Raw genomic sequence first — 23,267 nt, forward strand, 5'->3', positions numbered from 1 at the left:
TCACGCAGATATCATTGCTGCCTTTGCACAAACAGCTGGACCCCTGGGGGCTGACCTGGCCGCTCCCTTGGCCCTCCAGGCCCTGAGTGTCACTCCTTGTCTTGCATCCCTGGGACCACATGTCTTGATGGCTGGAAGCACCAGGGAGCTGCGGGTGGAGGGAGGAAGCCGGTGTCTGCCCAGCGCAGCTCACTGACAAGTACTTTCACTTCTGTTTTCCCCTCCATGGGTGGAGCCGCTAGCCCTGGATGAGACCCAGAGCTGACTTCCTGCTCGGCGCTCAGGGCTCTGGCGGCCTCTCCGGACCCCGGAAGAATCGGAGGCCAAGCCCAGGCCCAGGCCAGGCTGGGCGGGAAAATGGCTGGAGAGGGCAGACAGCTCAGCACCAGGTCAGTCTTTCTCCCTCTTCCTTCTGCCTTTCCCTGTGGCCACACTGCTGTTCAGTGCTGTCTTTGGACTCTGCACTGAACCTTTGCTTTCCACATGGTGTAGGGGAACCTTCGCCTGCCTGCCATATAAGGGTGGACAGGAATGTGTGACGAGGAGATGGGATTTCAAACTGCAGCAGGGCACCTGCTGGTTGAGTCCTGCTGCCACAACACACATGACTGCTTGTTTTGCAGCTACGGCTCCGCTGGCCCGTCTGCCTGAGGGCACCTTTGTCCTTTATGAGCTTTTGCAGGAAGATTTTATTTTCTTGTGACCCTGTAGCACTCTTGTTTCTCTCAGGTCATCTCTACCTTGACATAGGTCATTTCAAAGAAGGTAGTTTAGAAAACACAAAATTCAGGGTAAACCCCTGACTTATTTTGAGGCCCTGGATGGTGTGGTCCCATGCCTGTCCTGTGGATGGGGGTCTCCGTCAGCTTTGATGCTATTCCCACCTCTGACTGGGGGCCTGGGATCGTCCTCCAGCAATCTTGAGCAAAGAAAGTAAAAGGAAGAGAAATACGCAAGACTGCACAAGGCTAGCCCAAGCTGAGTGTTTTCATTTTTGCTTTGATATTCTGTTCTGGACTAGGTTTCCTCTACAAGGAAAATCCTATCTTTAGTAATCAGTTCAGAAATAACATTGCTTCATCTATTTAATTTTCTGTTCCTTTAATACAAAAGAAATACATTGTACATTCTGATTCATAAAGTTTCAAACAATATGGGAAGAATATAGAGGGGGAAAGTCTCATTCAAGACACATTCTTTTGAATGTGTCTGTCCAGTTTTCCCAACACTATTTATTATAGCAGCTATACTTCCTCCACTATATGTTCTTTGATCCTTTATTGCAAGTTCAGTTCAGTTCAGTTGCTCAGTCATGTCCGACTCTTTGCGACTCCATGAATCGCAGTACTCCAGGCCTCCCTGTCCATCACCAACTCCCAGAGTCCACCCAAACTCATGTCCATTGAGTCGGTGATGCCATCCAGCCATCTCATCCTCTGTCGTCCCCTTCTCCTCCTGCCCCCAGTCCCTCCCAGCAGCAGGGTCTTTCCCAATGAGTCAACTCTTCACATGAGGTGGCCAAAGTACTAGAGTTTCAGCTTCAACATCAGTCCTTCCAGTAAACACCCAGGACTGATCTCCTTTAGGATGGACTGGTTGGATCTCCTTACAGTCCAAGGGACTCTCAAGAGTCTTCTCCAACGCCGCAGTTCAAAAGCATCAATTCTTCGGTGCTCAGCTTTCTTCACAGTCCAACTCTCACATCCATACATGACCAGTGGAAAAACCATAGCCTTGACTAGACGGACCTTTGTTGGCAAAGTAGTATCTCTGCTTTTTAATATGCTACCTAGGTTGGTCATAACTTTCCTTCCAAGGAGTAAGCGTCTTTTAATTTCATGGCTGCAATCACCATCTGCAGTGATCTTGGAGCCCAAAAAAATAAAGTCTGACACTGTTGACACTGTCCACTGTTTCCACTGTTTCCCCATCTATTTGCCATGAAGTGATGGGACCAGATGCCATGATCTTCGTTTTCTGAATGTTGAGCTTTAAGCCAACTTTTTCACTCTCTTCTTTCACTTTCATCAAGAGGCTTTTTAGTTCTTCTTCACTTTCTGCCATAAGGGTGGTGTCATCTGCATATCTGAGGTTATTGATATTTCTCCCGGCAATCTTGATCCCAGCTTTTGATTCTTCCAGCCCAGCGTTTCTCATGATGTACTCTGCATAGAAGTTAAATAAGCAGAGTGACAGTGACGTACTCCTTTTCCTATTTGGAACCAGTCTATTGTTCCATGTCCAGGTCTAACTGTTGCTTCCTGACCTGCATACAGGTTTCTCAAGAGGCAGGTCAGGTGGTCTGGTATTCCCATCTGTTTCAGAATTTTCCACAGTTTATTGTGATCCACACAGTCAAAGGCTTTGGCATAGTCTTAGTTGTCCATATATGTGTGGGTTTATTTCTGGCTTCTCAATTCTATGCCATTGATATATGCGTCTGTTTTTCTGCTGGTCTGATTACTATGGCTTTGCAATAGATTTGAAATCAGGGCTTGTAATATCTCCAGCTTTGCTCTTTTTCTCAGGATTACTTTGACTCTTCTGGATCTTCTGTGGTTCCACATGAAGTTTAGGATTTTTGTTCTGTTTCTATAAAAAATGTGATTGGGATTTTGATAGGGATTGCACTGAAATCTGTGGATTACCTTAGGTAATCAAACACAAAATATCTGTCTGTCTTCACTTTCAGCAATGTCTTATCGTTTTCAGTGTACAGGTCTTCTACCCCTTTTGTTACCTTTATTCCCAGCTATTTCGCTGTTTTTGTTGGATACAAATGGGATTGTTTTCTTAATTTCTCTTTCTACTAGCTCATTGTTAGTGTACAGAAATACAACAGATTTTTGTATATTGATTTTATGCCCTGCAACTTTACTGTATTTGCTTATTTCCAGTCATTTTTTGGTGATGTCTTTAGGATTTCCTATATATAAAACTATGTCATATGCAAATAGTGATGGTTTTACTTCTTCCTTTCCAATTTGGAGGACTTTTGTCTCCTTTTCTTACTTAATCAATCTAGCTATGATTTCCAATACTACGTTGAGTAAGAGCCGCAAGAGGGGGCATCCTTGTCTCGTTCCTAATCTTAGAGGGCTAGCTTTCAGTTTTTCACCTTTGAATATATTAGCTGTGGCTTTGACATGCATAGCCTTTATTATGTTGAGGAAGATTCCTTTTATACACATTTTATTGATAATTTTTGTCATAATTGGATGTTGTCTTCTCAAATGCTTCTCTGTGTCTATTCAGATAATCATATGCTTTTTTATCTCTCATTTTGTTAATATGATGTATCACTTGGATTGATTTGTGGATATTGAACCATTCTTGCATTCCTGGAATAAATTCCACAATCTCACACCATACACAAAAACCAAAGTGGGTTAAAGACTTGAATGCAAGACCAGAAAGCGTGCAACTTCTAGGACAAAAGAGGCAGTACACTTTTTGACATTGGTTTTAACATTACCTTTCTGGATATGTTCCCTCAGGCAAGGGAAACAAAAGCAAAAATAAACAAATGGGGCTATATCAAACTAAAAAGTTTCTGCACAGCAAGGAAGCCATCAACAAAATGAAAGTGAGTCTGTCAAATGGAGAAAATATTTGCAAATCATATATCTAATAAGGGGTGAAATGCATAAAGAACTCATACAATCATACAACAAAAACAACCTGATTAGAAATTGGCCAGAAAACTAAATAGATATTTTTTTCCAAAGAGGGCATAAAGATCACCAACAGACATACACACAAAAATGTTCAAAATCACTAATCATTGGGGAAATGCAAATCAAAACTACAATGAGATATCGACTCACACCTGTTAGAGTGACTGTTATTGAAAAGGCAAGAAATAACAAGAGTAGAGAGGATATAGATAAAAGGGAACACTATACTGTTGATAAGAATATAAACTGGTGCAGTCACTATGGAAAACAGTATTAAGACTCCTTAAAAAATTAAGAATTGAATTATCATATAGTCCAGCTATTCCAAATGCACTTATTTATCTGAAAAATTAAAAAATACATTTTAAAAGTAATATTAACCACATCATATGTTCACTGAAGCATTATTTACAACAGTCAAGATATGAAACCAACCAAGTTCCCATTAATAAATAAACGCATGAAGATGTATCATACATATACAATGGAATACTATTCAGTCATAAAAGGACAAAACTTTGCCATCCATGACAACATGGATGGACTTTGAGCATGTTATGCCAAGTGAAACAAGTCAGATGGAGAAACACAAACACCGTATGATTTCATTCATATGTGGGATATTAAAAAAAACATGAAAAAAACACAAAACAAATGAACAAACCAAATCAAACAAAAACAAACACATAGATACAGAGAACAGTTATTGAAGCTTTCAACTCCAATCCTTTTAGAGTTGTGGGTATAACTTTAAGATCTTCTATGGATTTACATATATAATTCATTTTCCTAAATATATAATTTGTGTTCTCATTTTTAATGAAAGACTATATTGTATATGCTCTAAAGTACTTTTCATTTTTATTCACTTAAATATTAAGAATATTAGAGATTTTTCACCTTTATAATTATGTGGCTCTACCTCAGACTCTAGGAGGGACTCTTTTTCCTGCCTTTTTTAGCTTCTAGAGGCTCCCTGCATTCGTTGGCTCAGAGCTCCTTCTTCCATCTTCAAATCCAGCAACACAGCGTCACCAAATCTTCTGACTAACTTTTCTGCCCTCTTCTTATCCTTATAAAGATTCCTGTGAATATTCTGGGCTCATCTAAATAATCCGGAATAATCTAATCTTCCCCTCTCAAGATCTTTAACTTCATTTTTAGTTGAGGTAAAATTAACATATATTATTATATTAGTTCCAGGTGTACAACATAAAGACTGAATATTTTGTATACATTTGTATATATTGCAAAATGATCATCACAATAAGTCTAGTTAATACTCACTACTATGCTTAGTCACAAAATTTTTTATTGTGATGGGAACTTTTAAGTTCTACTCTCCTAGCAACTGTCAAATATGCAATACAGTATTGTTATCTGTGGTCACTATGCTGCTGTGGATTATATCCTCGCGAGTTACCTATTTTATAGCTATTGCTGTTCTGTCGCCAGGTGGTGTCCAGTTCTCTGTGACCCCATGGGTTTCAGCATGCCAAGCTCCTCTATCCTTCACTGTCTTCCAGAGTTTGCTCAAATTCATCCTGTCCATTGAGTCGGTAATGCTATCTAACCATTTCATTCTCTACTGCCCCCTTCTTCTTTTGCCTTCAGTCTTTCCCATCATCAGAGTATTTTCCTGTGAGTCGGCTCTTTGCATCAGGTGGCCAAAGTATTAGAGCTTCAGCGTGAGTCCTTCCAATGAATATTTAGCACTGATTTCCTTTAGGATTGACTGGTTTGATCTCCTTGCAGGCCCAAGGACTCGAGAGTCTTCTCCAACACCACAGTTCAAAAGCATCATTTCTTCAGTGGTCAGCCTTCTTGATGCTCCAACTCTCACATCTATATATGACTACTGGAAAAATCATAGCTTTGACTGTACAGACTTTTGCCTGCAAAGTAATGTCTCTGCTTTTTAATATGCTGTCTACGTTGATCATAGTTTTTCTTCCAAGGAGCAAGCATCTTTTAATTTCATGGCTGTAGTCACCATCTGCAGTGATTTTGGAGCCCCCAAAATATAAAGTCTGCCACTGTTTCCATGTTTCCCCATCTATTTGCCGTGAAGTGATGGGACCAGATGCCATGATCTTTGTTTTTTGAATGTTGAATTTTAAGCTAGCTTTTTCATTCTCCTCTTTCACCCTCATCAAGAGGCTCTTTAGTTCCTCTTTGTTTTCTGCCATAAGGGTAGTGTCATCTGCATATCTGAAGTTACTGAGTTTTCTCCCAGAATTCTCAAGTCCAGCTTGTGCTTCATCCAGCCCAGGATTTCACATGATGTATTCTGCATATAAGTTAAATAAGCAGGGTGACAATATACAGCCTGGATGTACTCCTTTCCCAATTTGGAACCAATCCATTGTTCCACGTCCAATTCTAACTGTTGCTTCTTGATCCTCATACAGGTCAATGATATAGAATAGAAATCTAGAAACAGTCTAGAATAGAAAAAATCCAGAAACAGACCCATGCTTATGCTGTAAATTGCTTTCTGAATTTTTGTTAACTTGAGGTAGGCAGAGATTTCTTAGATAGTGCAAGTAAGTTACTAACCACACACACACACACACACACACACACACACACACACAGATAGACTGGATCATAAAAATCAAAACTTTATCTGCATCAGAAGACATGGTTAAGAGAATGAAATTCAAGCCACAAACTTGGGAGAAAATGTTCGCAATACATAGATCAGCTGAAACATTTCTACCCATAACTTATAACAAATTCCTATACATGAATAAGTGGAAGACATCCAGTAATATAAATGGATAATGGGCCAAAGGCTTTGCCACTCCACAAAGGAAGATGTATAAATTGCCAATGATTTGCTAACCATATGAATATGTGCTCAACACTATTAGTCATTTTAAATAGAAATTAATACTGAAATGAGATACCACATCACACATACTAGGATGTCTAAATTAAAAAGGCCATTTCTAACAGACATTTAAAAAACAGTTTGGTAGTTTTTTTTTTAATGATTAAACATACTCTTACAAAATGACCCAACCATTTCACTCCTAATCATTGACCCAAAAAAAATGAAAACAACTTGTCACCAAAAGATCTGTACAGTAGCTTTATAGAACAGCAGCTTTATTCATTCTAGTTCCAGACTGGAATCAACTCAAAATGTCTTTCAGAAGGAAAGTGAATAAACAGATTGTGCTAGAGCCACACAATAAAATATTCTCAGCAATAAGAGGAACAAACTTCTATTCATCCAACAATATGAATGATGAGCCGAAGTCAGACACAAAGCACATGTGATGTATTATTTTCATGTATATGAAGTCAAGTAACAGATAAATTTAACATATGGGGACAGAAAGGACAGTGCTATTTCCCTCTGAGAGGCTGTCTGGGTACAAGTGCTCAGGATGCAAGCTGAGAGGTATAGGATGTGCTGTTCTCTTCCTCATTTTTCAAATAACACATCAGTTTTCCACACCATGTCTCCCTTGTGATGTCCACTGCCCTCCAGGGTTCTGCAGGACATACTGGCTGCTTTCCTGACCTCTGGGAGCATACTCCACCTTCAACAGTGATTAGCAATCCTCTGGCCACTTTCCATCTTACAGATTCTGGTAGAAATCTCTCATCTGCTCATTGCCTCCTGCCATTCTCCTTGACATTGTGAATCCAACCCCTTCATTGACATTTTAGTGGGGGCTTAATAAAAAAGAGGATAAGTGTTTCTCTTCAATCTGAGATCTTTAAGTAGAAATTTTCTCATGAAAAATTCAACACAGTAATGTGACATTACTTTTCCCTGATGATTTTGGGTACTAGTAAGTGACAATAATTCTCTTTTGATTTGAGTAAGAAAGCTAACATTTAAAATGGTTCTTCATAACATTTAAAAATGTGAAATGTTAATTAAAAATAAATATCAGACCTCTATAACAACTAAGAACCACATTATAGACTCAGGTTTAAAATTAAGTTTTGAAGGAAAGAACTGCTATTTTTAAAATTGAGATGTCTATACAGATGGCTAACAAACACATGAAAAGATGCTCAACATCATCCATTATTAGAGAAATGCAAATCAAAACCACAATGAGGTACCACTTCACAGCAGTCAGAATGTCTGCGATCCAAAAGTCTACAAGCAATAAATGCTGGAGAGGGTGTGGAGAAAAGGGAACCCTCCTACACTGTTGGTGGGAATGCAAACTAGTACAGCCACTATGGAGAACAGTGTGGAGATTCCTTACAAAATTGCAAATAGAACTGCCTTATGACCCAGCAATCCCACTGCTGGGCATACACACCAGGGAAACCAGAATTGAAAGAGACACATGTACCCCAATGTTCATCGCAGCACTGTTTATAATAGCCAGGACATGGAAACAACCTAGATGTCCATCAGCAGATGAATGGATAAGAAAGCTGTGGTACATATACACGATGGAGTATTACTCATCCATTAAAAAGAATACATTTGAACCAGTTCTAATGAGATGGATGAAACTGGTGCTGATTATACAGAGTGAAGTAAGCCAGAAAGAAAAACACCAATACAGTATACTAACACATATATATGGAATTTAGAAAGATGGCAATGATGACCCTGTATGCGAGACAGCGAAAGAGACACAGATGTGTAGAGCGGACTTTTGGACTCAGAGGGAGAGGGAGAGGGTGGGATGATTTGGGAGAATGGCATTGAAACATGTATACTATCATGTAAGAAACAAATCGCCAGTCTATGTCCGATGCAGGGTACAGGATGCTTGGGGCTGGTGCACGGGGATGACCCAGAGAGATGTTATGGGGAGGGAGCTGGGAGGGGGGTTAGTGTTTGGGAACACATGTACACCCGCGGTGGATTCATGTCAAGGTATGGCAAAACCAATACAGTATTGTAAAGTAAAATAAAGTAAAAATAAAAATTAAAAATAAATAAATAAAACTCAACATTCAGAAAATTAAATAGATAAATAAATAAAATTGAGATGTCTAAAACCATTCAATTCATATAACAATAGTACAGAGAAATTTATATTAGCGCATAGTAGAATCCCAGGGACGGGAGAGCCTGGTGGGCTCCCGTCTATGGGGTCACACAGAGTCGGACACGACTGAAGTGACTTAGCAGCAGCAGCAGCAGAAGTCCCAGGAGAAATGATTGATATTCTTGTGAAATTCCCAATTTATACCTTATTATATTATTATCAAAACATCTTATCATTTATGAACCAGTTTATAACACAGGATGAAATTTCTCTTTTTTTATAATTTAAAAAATTTCTTAATTGAGGAATAGTTTATTTACAATGTTGTGGTCATGATTCCATTACATATATATATATATATATATATATATATTCTTTATTCTTTTCTATTATGATTTATCACAGGATATTGAATACAGTTCCATGTGCTATACAGTAGGACCTTTTTGTTTATCCATTCTATACATAACAGTTGGCATCTGCTAATCCAAACCTCTCAGTCAATCCTTCCCCCAACCCTCCTTCCCCTTGGCAACTACAAGTCTGTTTTCTATGTCTGTGAATCTGCTTCTGTTTTGTAAATAAGTTCATTTATGCCATATTTTAGATTTTACATATAGGTGATATCACATGATGCTTGTCTTTCTCTTCCTACTTCATTTAATATGATCTAAGTGATATGATATGATGCTTGTCTTTCTCTTCCTACTTCATCTAATATGATCGTAGTGATATCGTATGATGCGTGTCTTTCTCTTCCTACTTCATTTAATATGATCATCTCTAAGTCCACCCATGCTGCTGCAAATGGCCTTAGGCCATTCTTTTCATGACTGAGTCGTATTCCACTGTATATAAGCACCACATCTTCTTTATCCCTCTGGCGATGGACATCCAGGATTTTTCCATACCTTGGCTGCTGTGAATAGTGCTGCTGTGCACATGGGGTGCATGTATCTTTTTGAGTTGTGGTTATGTCTGGGTATGACCAGGAGTGGGATTGCTGGATCATGTGACAACTCTGTTTTTAGTTTTTTAAGAAACCTCCATGTTGTTTTCCATAGTGGTTGCACCAATTTACATTCCCACCAACAGTGTAGAAAGTTTACCTTTTCTCTTCAGCATTTGTTATTTGTAGACTTTTTTTTAACAGTGGCCACCCTGACCAGTGTAAGGAGGTACCTCATTATAGTTTTGATTTGCATTTCTCTAATAATTAGCGATGTTGAGCAGCCTTTCATGGGCCAGTTGGTCATCTGTAGGATGGTGTTTCTCTTAACAGCTATATGCAGAGAGGAGATACTCTTTTCTATTTTTCTGTGGTTGATTTTCTCTTAGTTAATAAAGAAGCATTTTCAAGGTTAAATTTTTATTTCATTGTTTTTCATTTTTTTGTTTACTCTATTTGGGTTTTGTTACAATTTTTTTTTTTTTAATTTATTAGGATACTGTGCCAGGTATGTGATATATATATAACTGATCTCTGCTCAGGACGAGTTATCTTACATGTGTTTGTTCTTTGCAACCTGTCCTTTATATGCAAAATCTTACAGGTTCCATAAGCATCTCATAATCTGGATGACTATTTTCAAATGGTATCCTTCCTCCCTAGGATGTCCTCAGAAAATCAGAACATAGACAACAGGCTCTTCTTTGAGACTGTATTCAGGCACTTCAAAAGACACAAGGTGCAGATTTCAAGTGCGATAAAAAAGACATTTCCTTTCTTTGAAGGCCTCCGTGACAACGAACTCATCACCAGTAAAATGTATGAAGTAAGTGAAGTTTATTACATCACAATCTGGTAAACTGGCCTGAAACTAGGTTAACTTTCACATCCTGGACCCAAATATCAGGGTATCACTAGCCATCTGAAGAGTCTCCAGTGAGAGGAGGACATTTCCAAGTAGTGATGCAAGTGATCCTAAAAGGCAGCAAGGGAAGAGGAGCAGAAACAGGCATCACTGGAGGCAGTCCTGTCTCTAACTGAAGGGGTGGTACTCGTAGTGAACACAGGAGTCAGGGTGAATAACACTGGAGATGGGCTGGATCTGAAGTGGGTGTTCTCTGTAGATATTTACTACCTTGTAGGAATGCACACAATACAGCATAAATCAAATTAATGTCAATGAACTGATGAATAAATTTAATTTATTGATTTGATAAAAATCATAATTGACAGAGCATCTCTTTTCAATGAATATCAATTTAAATAGTTAGCTCTGAAAACATTAAAACCCCCTGAGACAATGTCGTGTTAGAGCAAATTTGGGAGTAGATGCAGGCTATTCTTTCTCCAACAGTTTTCAGTTTTCTTTTTTTCTGGTATTTTTGAGTCTTGGAATTTGTGTTAATTTTAGCAATAGGTGTTTCTGGAGTTACAGAGATGCAAGTCTTCAGTTTGACCTACAAATATGCTTTCCCTGTGGCCAAGTTCACAAAATGGAGCAGTGTCCCCTGGCTTCCTTGAGCTCTTCCAGGCCAAGTCAGGATTGGTGCAGGGGCAGGAGCTGTCCAGTCAACAGAATAGTGGCTCATCCCCTGCCATGTCCATTCCTCAAAGAGTTGCCCAGGCTCTTAGAGAGCTATGTATCCATTAGCTTTGAACCCACTTTTAGTCTTCAGAATTGGGCCTTCTTACATATAATGTATATGGGGGTGAGGAGATCAGATTCACAAGTGGATTGTTTTAAGAAGAGAGGATTTATTGTTTCACTTAGTAGCCATAGAAATATACAGAAATTCTAAACCTTTATGTGAAAAGATACCTATTTATGGAAACTGGAGTACATTAACTTGAAATCTCTTTCTAGGGCTCTCTTGTAATGTGGAAGTCTGTATTTCTATTTTTCCCATTCAATGCTTTTAAGGACTGTCAAGATTCTTGTAGAAACCTGGTCCCTGTACCGAGAGTGGTGTACAATGTTCTCAGTGAGCTGGAGAAGACATTTAACCCATCGCTTCTGGAAGCTTTGTTCAGTGAGGTCAACATGCAGGAATATCCTGATTTAAATCACATTTATAAAAGCTTCGAAAATGGTAATTATCTTATTATCTGCCTTTTGATGTTCAAGGTTAATTTTGGTCCACAAATATATAATGAGCTCCCATCACATGCCATAATTAGTGCTGAGCAGTGGGGATATAACAGGTAGAAAAACACGCATACCCTGTCTTCTCAGAGCTCATGTTATAATGGCTATGGTACAACACCCACCTGGAGGTCTGCTTAGCTAGGCACTTGGACTCACAGGAGGACCAGAGCCACAGTGCCATCCTATTTAGACAGAAGGACAAATGACAGGCCAGCAGTGGTCTACACAGCAGTCCACACAGTTGACTACTACCCAGTTCAAGCTTAGCTGTGCAGGACCAATCCTGGAGTAGCAGCACCGTGTCTATGAGCATCAGAAATTCAGCAACTCTATAGTCATAACTTTCAGGGACCCCATGAGAGACAAGAGTCGCCGCTCTGAAGGAAGACCCAAGAATAGTCCATAGAGAGTCCCATCCAGTCTACACACAACTTACCAGTCACATGTCATTTTTTTAACCTTAAACCCAGGATTGGCCTAGGAACACAGACAAGAGTTCACCTTCATCAGATTTTCAAAGTACTTAACTGAACGTTAACTCAAGTTCAAATTTGCCCTTAAGGAGAAATGGTTTTATTTAACTTTCTCCACAAAGGGGTAAAACAAACATTGCTTAAATACCACCACACCTACTGCTCTACCAGTCTGGTTTTGATGCTACACAAAACTAAAACTTTGGTTCACCACTTTTTCCTGAGAAAGCACTGCTTATACCTGGTACTATGTAAGGAAGATGTCCTTCCAAGAATTTTTGTTTTGACTTCACACGAAAAATTTGGTCTCAAATAAGACTTCCCAAGAGTGATAGAGATTTCACAGGAAAAATGATGCTCTGAGCCAAGGAGAGACGGTGCTATGGGAACAGGCGCAGAGTGAGAAGGGTTCTAGAGTTTCTGGAAAAGGACATGGTCGAGTGGTCACTCAGAGCGAGAAGCAGGCTGTGGGAGCTGACTCAAGAGGGGCGTGTTTGAAGAAAGATCTTCAAAGGTCTTAAATCTAAAGGTAAGCAATGTGACAGTAGAGATAGGCATTGCCCCAGGAGGAGCCCCTGCCATCAGCCCTGGGGCAGCCCAGGCGTCCCTTCCCTTCCCCAGATTCACAGCAGAGACCTACCCTCTAGGATCCCTGGTTTACTTCCTTCTTCCAACATTTGCCAGGTCACCTGGCTCAGACGGTTAAAGCATCTGCCTACAATGCGAGAGAGCCGGGTTCAATCCCTGGGACAGGAAGAGCTCCTGAAGAAGGAAATGGCAACCCACTCCAATATTCTTGCCTAGAAAATCCCATGGACTGAGAAACCTGGTAGGCTACAGTCCATGGGGTTGCAAAGACTGAGCGACTTCACTTTCACTTTTCATCTTCTACATGCAGGGGCTCTGGGCTGGCGTCCTGGTTCTTGTTAGCAGTCTCACGGGTCCCTGGTCCAGGAGTCATGGGGACGTCCTGCAGTGCTGTAACAGGCATTCCCTGCTTGCAGCTTCAGAGTGTCCTTCTTGTGTCCTGGGATCTGGGGCACCCCAGGGAGGTGTCTAGAGTTCCTCCCACATCTTCTGGTTTGTCTGTTTGCAATCTACTCATCCCCCAGGACCCAATGAACCCAACTTTCCTCTCATCTAGCACCATGTGTAAAGCTTTTGGGCTTTCTCTTTTATACACACAGATCTCTCTAGGATCCTGGCCCTTTTCCAGAGGAAATCTGTTTCTTTCTTGCAGTTTGAACAGTTCAATACACACATTTCACTCCCCTTAGTTATGTAAACATGTGTCGTCCTCATGGTGTGACGTTTATTATATATGACCGACAGCCTCAGGATGTTCCCACAACTCTTTTATCCTTACATTCAAGTGGCTCATTTCTGTGCAGAGAACATAATTGCTCCCTTGCTGAGCTTTCTTTTTTCTATCCAAGGATGATGGGGGAACTTTATCATGAAGGTTGGGATCCACTAATCTCTGAGCGACCCAAGAAAGGAAATTTCTAGATGTGCAATTCTGAGATGATGTTCCTGGTCTCTAGTGGAGATCTCTAACTATCTTCTCTCTCCCTCTCTTCAGTGATCCAAGAGAAAATTAATTATGAAGAAAGCAACGGACAGAAGAGGCCTGCCATCCAACTGAGCCTTGAGCAAGGTAATTGAGACCAAGCGCAAAGAGGAACAGGAGAAGGGGAGGTGGAGGCCTGAGTCCTGAGCAAAGGTTGGGAATCAGGGAAGAAATGTTGAAGGACCACGGAGAAGGCAGGAAGGGGTGTTTGTATGAGCATCTATCCAGAGGCTGAGTCCTCGAGGACTAGCTGTGACAAGAGGCTGTTGCCCCAGATACCAAGACAAAGAAAGAGGAACCCAGGGTGTCGGTAGCCAGATTTAAACAGAAGGACTGCCTGGAAGTCATTGTGATTTAGAAAGAATCCTATAGGAGAAGATCAATGTGAAGGTGTGATGGGCTAAGCACTATGGGCCCAAGGTCAATGTCAAAGAGAAGGCCCTTCATGCTGGCAGAAGAAAGGACTGATTTAAATGTGGGCGAGGTTGTTCAAGAGCAGAATATTCAAGGAAAAAGGCAGTCATATAGATTCAGAGGCAAGGAAGTGGTAGAGATGTGGAGGAGTGGATGTGGGTGTTTGAGAGAAAGGGGAGAATAAATAGGCAGCTATTTCCTACCCCAGGGGATCTTCTCGATCCAAGGATTGAACCCAGGTCTCATGTCTCCTGCACTGGCCAGTGGGTTTTCTTGTTTTTTATTTTTTTACCACTAGTTCGACCTGGGAGATAGGGAAATACATAAAGATGGAAAGATACAGGAAAAAAGAATACAAGGGCTGGGGGAAGTGGAGGAGAATGGGACATTGAATCCTCATGGAGAGGCGAACAGAACAGATTAAACAAGTCGTGTACAGGGAGGGAGTGGAGGAAGAGAGGGTGGGGAGGAGGCTCCAGGACTTTGCAGGAAGCTCACCAGTCACGGATAGCTCTGGGGACCAAGGCAGGGTCACTCTGGCTGTAGGCGTCAAGATAAACCACTGCTGGTCACTGAATGGCTGGCGGAGGTCACATGAGGAGATGGCCTGTCTGAGGCACTTTCAACCAGAGGTGAAGCTGATCCCAGTCTCTGGGACCTGACACGCCTGCTGGCTGGAATTTCCCAGATGGTCCAGATGGTCTCCATCTAGACATCTGGAGAAGAAAGAAAAAGAAAGAAAGTGAAGTCACTCAGTCATGTCAGACTCTTTGCAACCCCATAGACTGTAGCCTACCAGGCTCCTCAGCCCATGGAATTTTCTAGGCAAGAGTACTGGAGTGGGTTGCCATTTCCCTCTCCAGGGGATCTTCCCGACCCAGGGATCAAACCCAGGCCTCCCACGTTGCAGGCAGATGCTTTACTGTCTGAGCCACCAATCTTCAACTTCATCTTTATCAAGGCTAAAAAGGGATAAGGGAAGAATAGCATAGCTAATACTCCAGTTTCTGAAATAAACTTTTCCTTTCTGCCCCCTAGGAACTGGCGGAGACTTTCATTCCGGCCCGACCTCTTCCCAGGCAGTCCCCTTGTCTCGTGATGGTCTGTTCCTGGAGACTGTTGTGTGCTCTTTCGCTGTCATGTCCCGTTTGGGGATGTGCTATGGAGCCTGCTTCTTTGTGTTACTGACTGCGCGGAATTGTCAGTCTTTGTATCTGCATTTTCTCCAACGATTTAGACAACAGAGTCTTAGTTCTCTGAGTTGCCTGGGAGGGTCACTCCTTCCATTCCTTAAACACACTTGCTGCCAATCCCTGAAGGCTCTGGGCCTGGACATTTGGCCTAGTCACCTGGCTTTGCAGTGTTCTGCTCTGTCCTGCTTGGTCTGGCAATGACCTCAGTGCTTTGATGTCAGAGGCCAGTGTGACAACCAGAGTGACGGGGCGAGGGGAGGGAGAAGCAGGTGATGGGTGATCCTTGGGGGGAAGAGTTCTTCCCCTGCTAGTCCCTCACATGGACCATGGACACCACATGACTCCCATGCAAACCCTCTCCCATCATACCTGGGACAGAGACCAGGAGCTGCCCTCCAAACACCAGACAGGCCTCTGAGAAAAACGTTTTGGTATTTTAACAACCAGTAACCACTGTTTACAACACTTGACCTCCATTAATCCATAACACTGTTAATAATGATACTAAACTAAGAAGATTAATATCAATTTATGATGTTAATCATATGATTTTGTTTTTCAGATCAGTCACAATATTCCAAATAGTGATACAGACGATAGTTTATTTAACTGTCTCAAAAATCCCAAAATGAAGTATATAACATCCTTAGTTTTCAGACAAGAAAGAACCAGCTTAGAGAGTTCGGTTATTTGTGCGTTAACCCAGCTGAGAATCAGAATCGAGCACTGCTGTGTGCGGTGTCCCAGCGGGAATTCAAGGGCCGCGCGGGCTGGCTTCAGATTCTGCTTCGAGATATTGGGGTAGTAGTCACTCGTTGTTCCTCAGTTTCACTGTCTGTAATAGTAGCTACTTCAGAGGGTGATGGATTTTAAGCAAGTTACGTCATACAAGCTTGCCTGAGGCTGCATCAGTGTGTCCATGCATTTGTTATTATTACTACATTTAATCATCATCATTGTGTCTGGTGCCAAAGACCAAGCTTTTAAGCATTCCAGTGACAATTCCAGTGATAAAAGCATCACCTACTCCTGACCCAGAAAGATACCTTGAAAGGCACAGTCTCCCCACCCATAGAGCACACTAGACTATAATAAATTTCATATCTTTCTTCCATGAGTTTCCTTTGAAAATTAGTCATGTAGAAGAGTCTCAGGGAACTTCTCACACTGTGGAAAGCCCTTATTATATAGCTTCCAGTTGGGATAGATTATTTAAGGAAGGATGTTCTAAGTTATTATTACATTTTTATAAAAGAAAAAAAAACTTTTCAAGTGATTACTGAAAGCATAGTTATACATTTATTAAAAAGTTATACATTTATTACAAAGTGACATTTATACAAAAAGTTAACATTTAAGAATATAAAAAAACACAACCTGCATGAATCCATACTCTTAGCTGTTCATCTACTAGTCCAGCTGGTGGGACTAGAAGGGGCGAGTGGATGGAATTGTGACAAGTAATGAGCAGAAGAGAAGGGATTGTGGGTGTGTGTGTGTGTGTGTGTGTGTGTGTGTGTGTATGGGTATAGGGTGTGGAGGGAGGAAGCAATGAAGTCTTCTAAAACGCAAAGTGTGGTCTAGGGGCAATCCTGCCAGGAAATGAAATCCCAGAGCATCTTGATGATGGGGAGTAAGGAATATAAAGAGAAAAACTTCAACCTAGGACCCAACTGATACACAGCAAGTCACCAATAGGTGTGTCCAAGAGTCTTACCCAACAAGAAGGGTTGACATGCCCAGGTGAGAGGAGGGCTGTGTCTCACATCCCCCCCCCACCCCCAGGGGAGGCTCCCAGTCCTGAGGATGTGGCACAGAATAGGCACCAGGGCCCACAGTCTATATTAAAACTTTGGGAAATAATTTAAAATCACATTTTACATTAATTAATTTGTTTACAAAAGTAGCACTAAATGAAAAAGTCAAATTGCACTGAAAAATTACATCTATGTGTTCATACATTATTGAGGCCGGCAGGAACAGAGTGGGAGGGGTTGATGGAATCAGTGAGGACCAGAGATGGTTGCCATGGAGGAAGGGCGTGTGTGCTGGTCCTGGGTGGTTTGCCCAGGATTCAGTCCTTCCCCTCCCCTGCTCTGCTCGGCCCTCTGTCTCTGGCCACTGGCCCCTGCGGACTTGTTTGTCAGCTCCCCTTGCTGCTGACTCCCTGCTGGGTTCCTAACATGGAGACCCTGGCAGGAGACTGGGAGTAAAGGAGCAGCCAGGTGTTTCTCCATCACTGCCTCCAGCCGCAATTCTGGCAGCAGCCGCATCTCAGCCTTGACTGCACCTTCCACAAAGCAGGCAAATCATGGTCCAGCCTCTGCCTGCCCAGTGACCTCAGCCCGTGACCTCCTCTATCCCTCCCGTAGCTTCCTGTTGACTCTTCTTTATGTTGTCACATTCTTCCCCTTGGTCTTCTGTGCTCTTTCATCAGCTGTGTAGCCAATCCCTGGATTAAATTCCCTCTGCTTTAAAAGCTTAGAGTGGTTTATATCTTCCTGTTGGATGCTGATGGATGTGGGAGGAAAAAAAATTTGATGAATCAAAACATGATTTAGGTATGACCCCAAATGAAAATGGACTCTCGGATCACCTCAGTGAAACAGAGCAGATGAATGCGAAGATGAAAGATAGAACCAGCGATCAAAATGGTGCTCTAGAAAGCCAACAAGCAAATGGACAATGTGCCCAAGAGTCTGAACCAGCAGGTAAGACTGACTGACTGGGTTTGACGAGTGTGGAGGGGAACAGGCAAGTGGAGGGACTTGGTGTTTTGGACAATGGCACAGGTGAAGCCTTTGGTGATGATTAGAATGCTTGAGATGAAGAAAACATAGAAAGACAAAATTGGTATAGAAGAGGCATACATCAGTCATGTCAATAATTAAGAAGCAAAGAATAGGAGAAGGTAGGAAGTATAATAGAGAGTGGATCAGCTGAGCAACTAGGTAGAGGACAGCAGGGTCAGGCCTCAGATAAGGCAGGGAGACCCTTTCCTATGAGGTGTGAGGACCATCTCATTCTAGGCACCTTCTTTGCCTCAACTCTAGACCCTGCTGGGCCCTGTGGGACACTGACTTAAAATGTAGAGAAAAGAGCATGCATAAATAAAAATACAAAGAAAAATCAATACTAAAAAAATAGGGGAGAAATGGGGGAGGCACCAAAAGAGAGCTCCGCAGAGAGAGGATGAGTAAAGGGCAATGTGGGCCAAGCAGAGAGGAAGGAGAGAAAGGGAGACGCTGTCCCGTTTGAGGAGGCGGTCATCAGAATGGAGGCGCAGGGGCTGTTCCTAACGCCACTGAGAAAGATAAGGTGTTCTCAGTGGTCCAAATGGCCCTGTAACCCCTCAGACAAAAATAAGATTCTCCCCAGGATAGGAAAGACAAAAGCACAAAGCCCAGAGCTGAGGAAGGAACAAAGGAAGACATGGAATCAGTTTGGGGAAGAGGTTCTGTGGATTCCCTGTCCCTTCCGTTGTTCCTCTAGAGTCACTTCTAAAGTCTAAGGTGAAGGTGAAGGTGAAGTCGCTCAGTCGTGTCCGACTATTTGCGACCCCATGGCTGTAGCCTACGAGGCTCCTCCCTCCAGGGGATTCTCCAGGCAAGAATACTGGAGTGGGTTGCCATTTCCCTCTCCAGGGGATCTTCCCAACCCAGGGATCGAACCCAGGTCTCCCGCATTGGAGGCAGACGCTTTAACCAAGTGGTCTTAAACTTCAGGGACTCTTTTGTATATGAGTGCTAGTTCAGATTTAAGCTTGAGTCATCCCATGTCATCCCAGGAACGTAGACAATGGAAGGAACACCTTTCTTGTAGTTTCAGCTCCAGACTGAAAAGCTGGGGGAAGAACCTTCATTTTCTTTTTTTGCACAAATCAGAAAAACAGCTACTGTGTAGACTTTCCTTTTTGATCTCAGCAGATGAACTGGACTGATAGTGTTTATTCAGATTTAAGACATTATCTGAATCTTGGTTTGAGTAGATTTGGGATCTATCTGTAATATTAACTAGATCAGATAGCTTTTATATTTTCATACGTACACAGAGGATCACCTCACCCTGTCAATGTCCATCAGTTATTGAACTTTGTGAACTGGCCTTGAAACATTACAACAATGTTTTGTTGCACCAATTTTACAAACTTTTTCAGTTCAATATGTGCTATTTTTCAGATACAAAGCAAAGTTTAATTTGTCAAGGTTCATGCTCTTTGTTTTAGCAGAATTTGATAGAGGATCTTTTATACACATTTGTAATTGATAAAAATAAATCAGATTGCAAATTTGTTTTCTTTCTTTTTTAAGCAAACCATGTACCAAGTTTTTTGGTTCAGATGGTATAGGCCAAGTTAAATTGCATTCTATTAAGCGATATGAGTATATTTCTGTAAGTATAAATATGTTGAAATGAGGTTTTAAAACACACACGTACGTGCACACACAGGAAGGGAGAGAGTGAGCAGCAGGAAGGAGCAGGGTGGGTTGGATCCCCCCACCCCCAGCAGTGGGATTACAGGGAGAAGACTTCTTAATGCTAGTGAACGGTGCTCACTCCTTTGGGGGGAGACAAATTAAAATTCTTCATTCATTAAAATTTGATCCAGGAGCAGAGCCATCCAACCACGGACTACAAATCAATTCCTGTTCTGTCCATCTAGTGGATATAAAGAAGGAAAAGCCATTTTTTAACTCAGAAGTTCAACTGCAAGCCCAAGCAAGGACTGACTATAACCAGGTGTCTGACATAATAGGTAAGGCTGACAGAAAGAATGTGGAGATGGGATCAAGGGAACCAGGCAAGAGGCTGGGGCATCAGGGTCCAGCCAGCCAGTCCAGGTGGCCTTGGGCAGAGGAAGGAAGGGCAGGGAAACAGCACTCTGCTGTGAGTTTAGCGGAAGAGGTTCCCCAGGGACCAGAAAAATATCAGAAGATGGTGGGTTATAAGTATTGATGACCAGGAAGTGAAGTCGCTCAGTGGTGTCCGACTCTTCCCGACCGCATGGGCTGTAAACTACCAGGCTCCTCTGTCCATGGGATTTTCCAGGCAATAGTCCTGGAGTAGATCACCATTTCCTTCTCCAGGGGATTTTCCCAACCCAGGAATCGAACCCGGGTCTCCCGCATTGTAGACAGACGCTTTACCGTCTGAGCCACCAGGGAAGACTGATGATGAGGAGACTATTTCCAAAGTAAGAGAGGAAAGTAGGGGGGTAGAAGATAAAGAAAAAGGAAAGATCAGAGAGCCAAGATATTCATGAGAGGAGATGGAAAAGGAAAAAAATGAAGACAGAGCGAGGCATGAAGAGAGAGTGCTCAGAAAGAGAGGTGTAAGTAGGGAAAATGGGCAAAGCCAGGAGGAAAGTGAAGAGGTAACATTAGAATGAAGGAAAGAGGTAGAATGGAGTAGAGGGGTCGGAGGTAGATCTAGGGTGGGTGGGGGGGGGGTAGAAGGAGGGTGGGGGAGGGGAGCGTCCTCACTGTTCACGCAGGACCGGGAGCTACCTGCAGCTCACCCACATTCAAGCACAGACCATGTGCCTTGAATTAACTTAGCTTCTAGGTCTCTCCGGTGCTCTCATTCTGGAGTTCCCTGCTGCGTGGGTTCCACCCTGAGATCCTAAAGGGGTTTGTTCCTCTGTGCAGTGATCAGCAGTGAGGACTCTGCAGAATCCAGTGACGGAGACGAGTTCCCAGAACCCTCCACACCAACACCAAGAAGGGCGGCTGGTAAGGAAGGGGGAGAGCAAGACCAGGGATGCAGGAATCTGCAGGAGACCTACATGGATACCCTGCTGCCTGTGAACTAGACAGCTGGTGGGAAGCTGCTGTATAGCAAGGGAACTCAGCTCAGTGCTTCGTGGTGACCTAGAGGGGTGGGATAGTGGGAGGGGGGGAGGGAGGTTCAAGAAGAAGAGGATATGTGTATACATATAGCTGATTCACTTCCCTGTATAGCAGAAACTATCACAACATTGTAAACAACTAAAACCTAATGAAAAAAAGAAAATTGTTCCCATTGCAAGCCCATCTGCCTTGCACGTTTTCATAGAAATTATAAGACTTTGGGGAACAGATAACTGTTTCTTCCTGTTACTTGATAGAGACCGTGTTGTTTAGTTACTAAGTTGTGTCTGACTCTTTGAGACCTGATGGATTGAAGCCTGGCAGGCTCCTCTGTCCATGGGATTTCCTAGGCGAGAATATTGGAGTGGGTTGCCGTTTCCTCCTCCAGGGGATCTTCCTGACCGAGGGATCGAACCCGAGTGCCCTCCTTGGCAGGCGGATACTTTACTACTGAGCCACGTGGAAAGCCAATATACCCCGATTAAGATAGAGCCCAGGAATTTCAGAAAAACAACCACACCCAGGAAAAGGGTTTGGCAAAGAGGTAAGAGCAAATAAAATCTCACCACTGTTGTAAAGGAGCAGTGTTAAATGACCCATTCTAATTCTTTGCTATACCCTTCAAAGTAAAATATAAACTTGCTCTAATTTAAGATGGTTCATATTTAGCTTTTGTATTCATCAGTTAGGCTAGTTATTGAAATAAACCTGAAGAAGTCAAGGACTCAAAAACCACAATTTTTATTTCTTGTCAAGTAAACATTGCAAGTTTTAGATGGCGGGAGGGGGGTGGATGCGGGGCGGGGGGGGGAAGGGGGGGGGAGGAGTCTGTTTAAGTCGTCTGGCTGGAATAACCAAGCGGGAGATCCACCTTCTTCAAGACCAGACTTGGTCTCTCCAAGACTGCCCTGGAAGAGAAGCAACGCTAAAAATAAATACAGACATAGATATCAAAACAGCAACAACAAATCTATAATGGGCCGGGAAGAAAGAAAGACTGTGATATAAGAAGATGAAGGGCTGAGACTTCCCTAATGGTCCAGTGGCTAAGACTCCACAGTCCCAATGCAGGGGGACTGGGTTCAATCCCTGGTCAGGGAGCTGGATCCCACATGCCACAGCTAAGAGTTCGCAAACCTCACCTAAAGATTCTGCAAGCTGCAATGAAGACCTAGCACAGCTTAATATTTAAAAGAAGAAGAAGATGATAAAGGGCCAATACAAAACAGTGAAGCCCCCTGGGAGTAAAGTTTTCTCGGGGCAGGCAATGTATAGGGATAAAATGCAGGCCTGCAGATCATATGAATATGAAAGACAGATGATGATGGTCTGATCGAGGCACATTCTAGGCCTTGGTTTTCAGAGCTTCCCAGGTTTTTTCCTATATTGGTCCCTTTGTCACACGCTGAGAACTTCAAGGGACATTTTCTCCATTCTGCAGTGATACTGAATGAAGACTCTTTAGAGTCCAGCGAGGACGAGGCGCCCTGGGGAACACAGAGCTCAGCTCTGAGAAGTGGCCCTGATGAGGGTAAGGACTGCCATCCCTGGGCTCCAGACATCAAGAGTTTTCTAGTGCAATTTACTCTGAGCACACTCCACAGCCAATAGTTCAGTGACCCTTCAGAGCCCATTCTCTGCATTTACTCCTGTGACTATTCTGAAAATTGCAAAGAAACCGTTATAACTTCAGATGAACAAAATAGCTCTAGTTGAATGGCACTGTCATTTTACTGCAGGCTCTCAGATGTATTCCCCCACCAAGTATTAGGTTATATGGTGATTTCTGCCTTTGCCCACCTGCTGTTTGCAGAGGGCAAAGTGAAGGAGTCTGCCTTTCCTTGATTCATTACCCGTCTATTCAAAACTCAGAAGTTTCTGGTCATGCTCCCCAAGTATTGACAGAAGCAAAAGCTTCTGGTTATTACCATCAAATTTCATTTATAGCTTTTGGCAGATGACCCCCCAACATGGCATTGGTCTATATAATATTTGAAAATATTTTCTCCAGTAAAAT

At 42.4% G+C, this 23,267-nt stretch overlaps 1 protein-coding gene across 1 annotated transcript; it reads left to right on the plus strand.

The window, feature by feature from the left end:
* Window positions 1–334: 334 nt before the first annotated feature.
* On the plus strand, window positions 335–21,213 carry LOC128061236 (nuclear autoantigen Sp-100-like). The gene is made up of 8 exons (XM_052653531.1): window positions 335–389; window positions 10,269–10,431; window positions 11,527–11,695; window positions 13,807–13,881; window positions 15,247–15,309; window positions 17,963–18,112; window positions 20,011–20,157; window positions 21,050–21,213. The coding sequence occupies exons 1-8, from the start codon at window positions 358–360 to the stop codon at window positions 21,211–21,213; spliced, it is 963 nt and encodes a 320-aa protein (XP_052509491.1). The 5' UTR covers window positions 335–357.
* Window positions 21,214–23,267: the final 2,054 nt, after the last annotated feature.

This window comes from Budorcas taxicolor, chromosome 2, assembly GCF_023091745.1.
Source record: "Budorcas taxicolor isolate Tak-1 chromosome 2, Takin1.1, whole genome shotgun sequence".
Lineage (NCBI taxonomy): Eukaryota > Metazoa > Chordata > Mammalia > Artiodactyla > Bovidae > Budorcas > Budorcas taxicolor.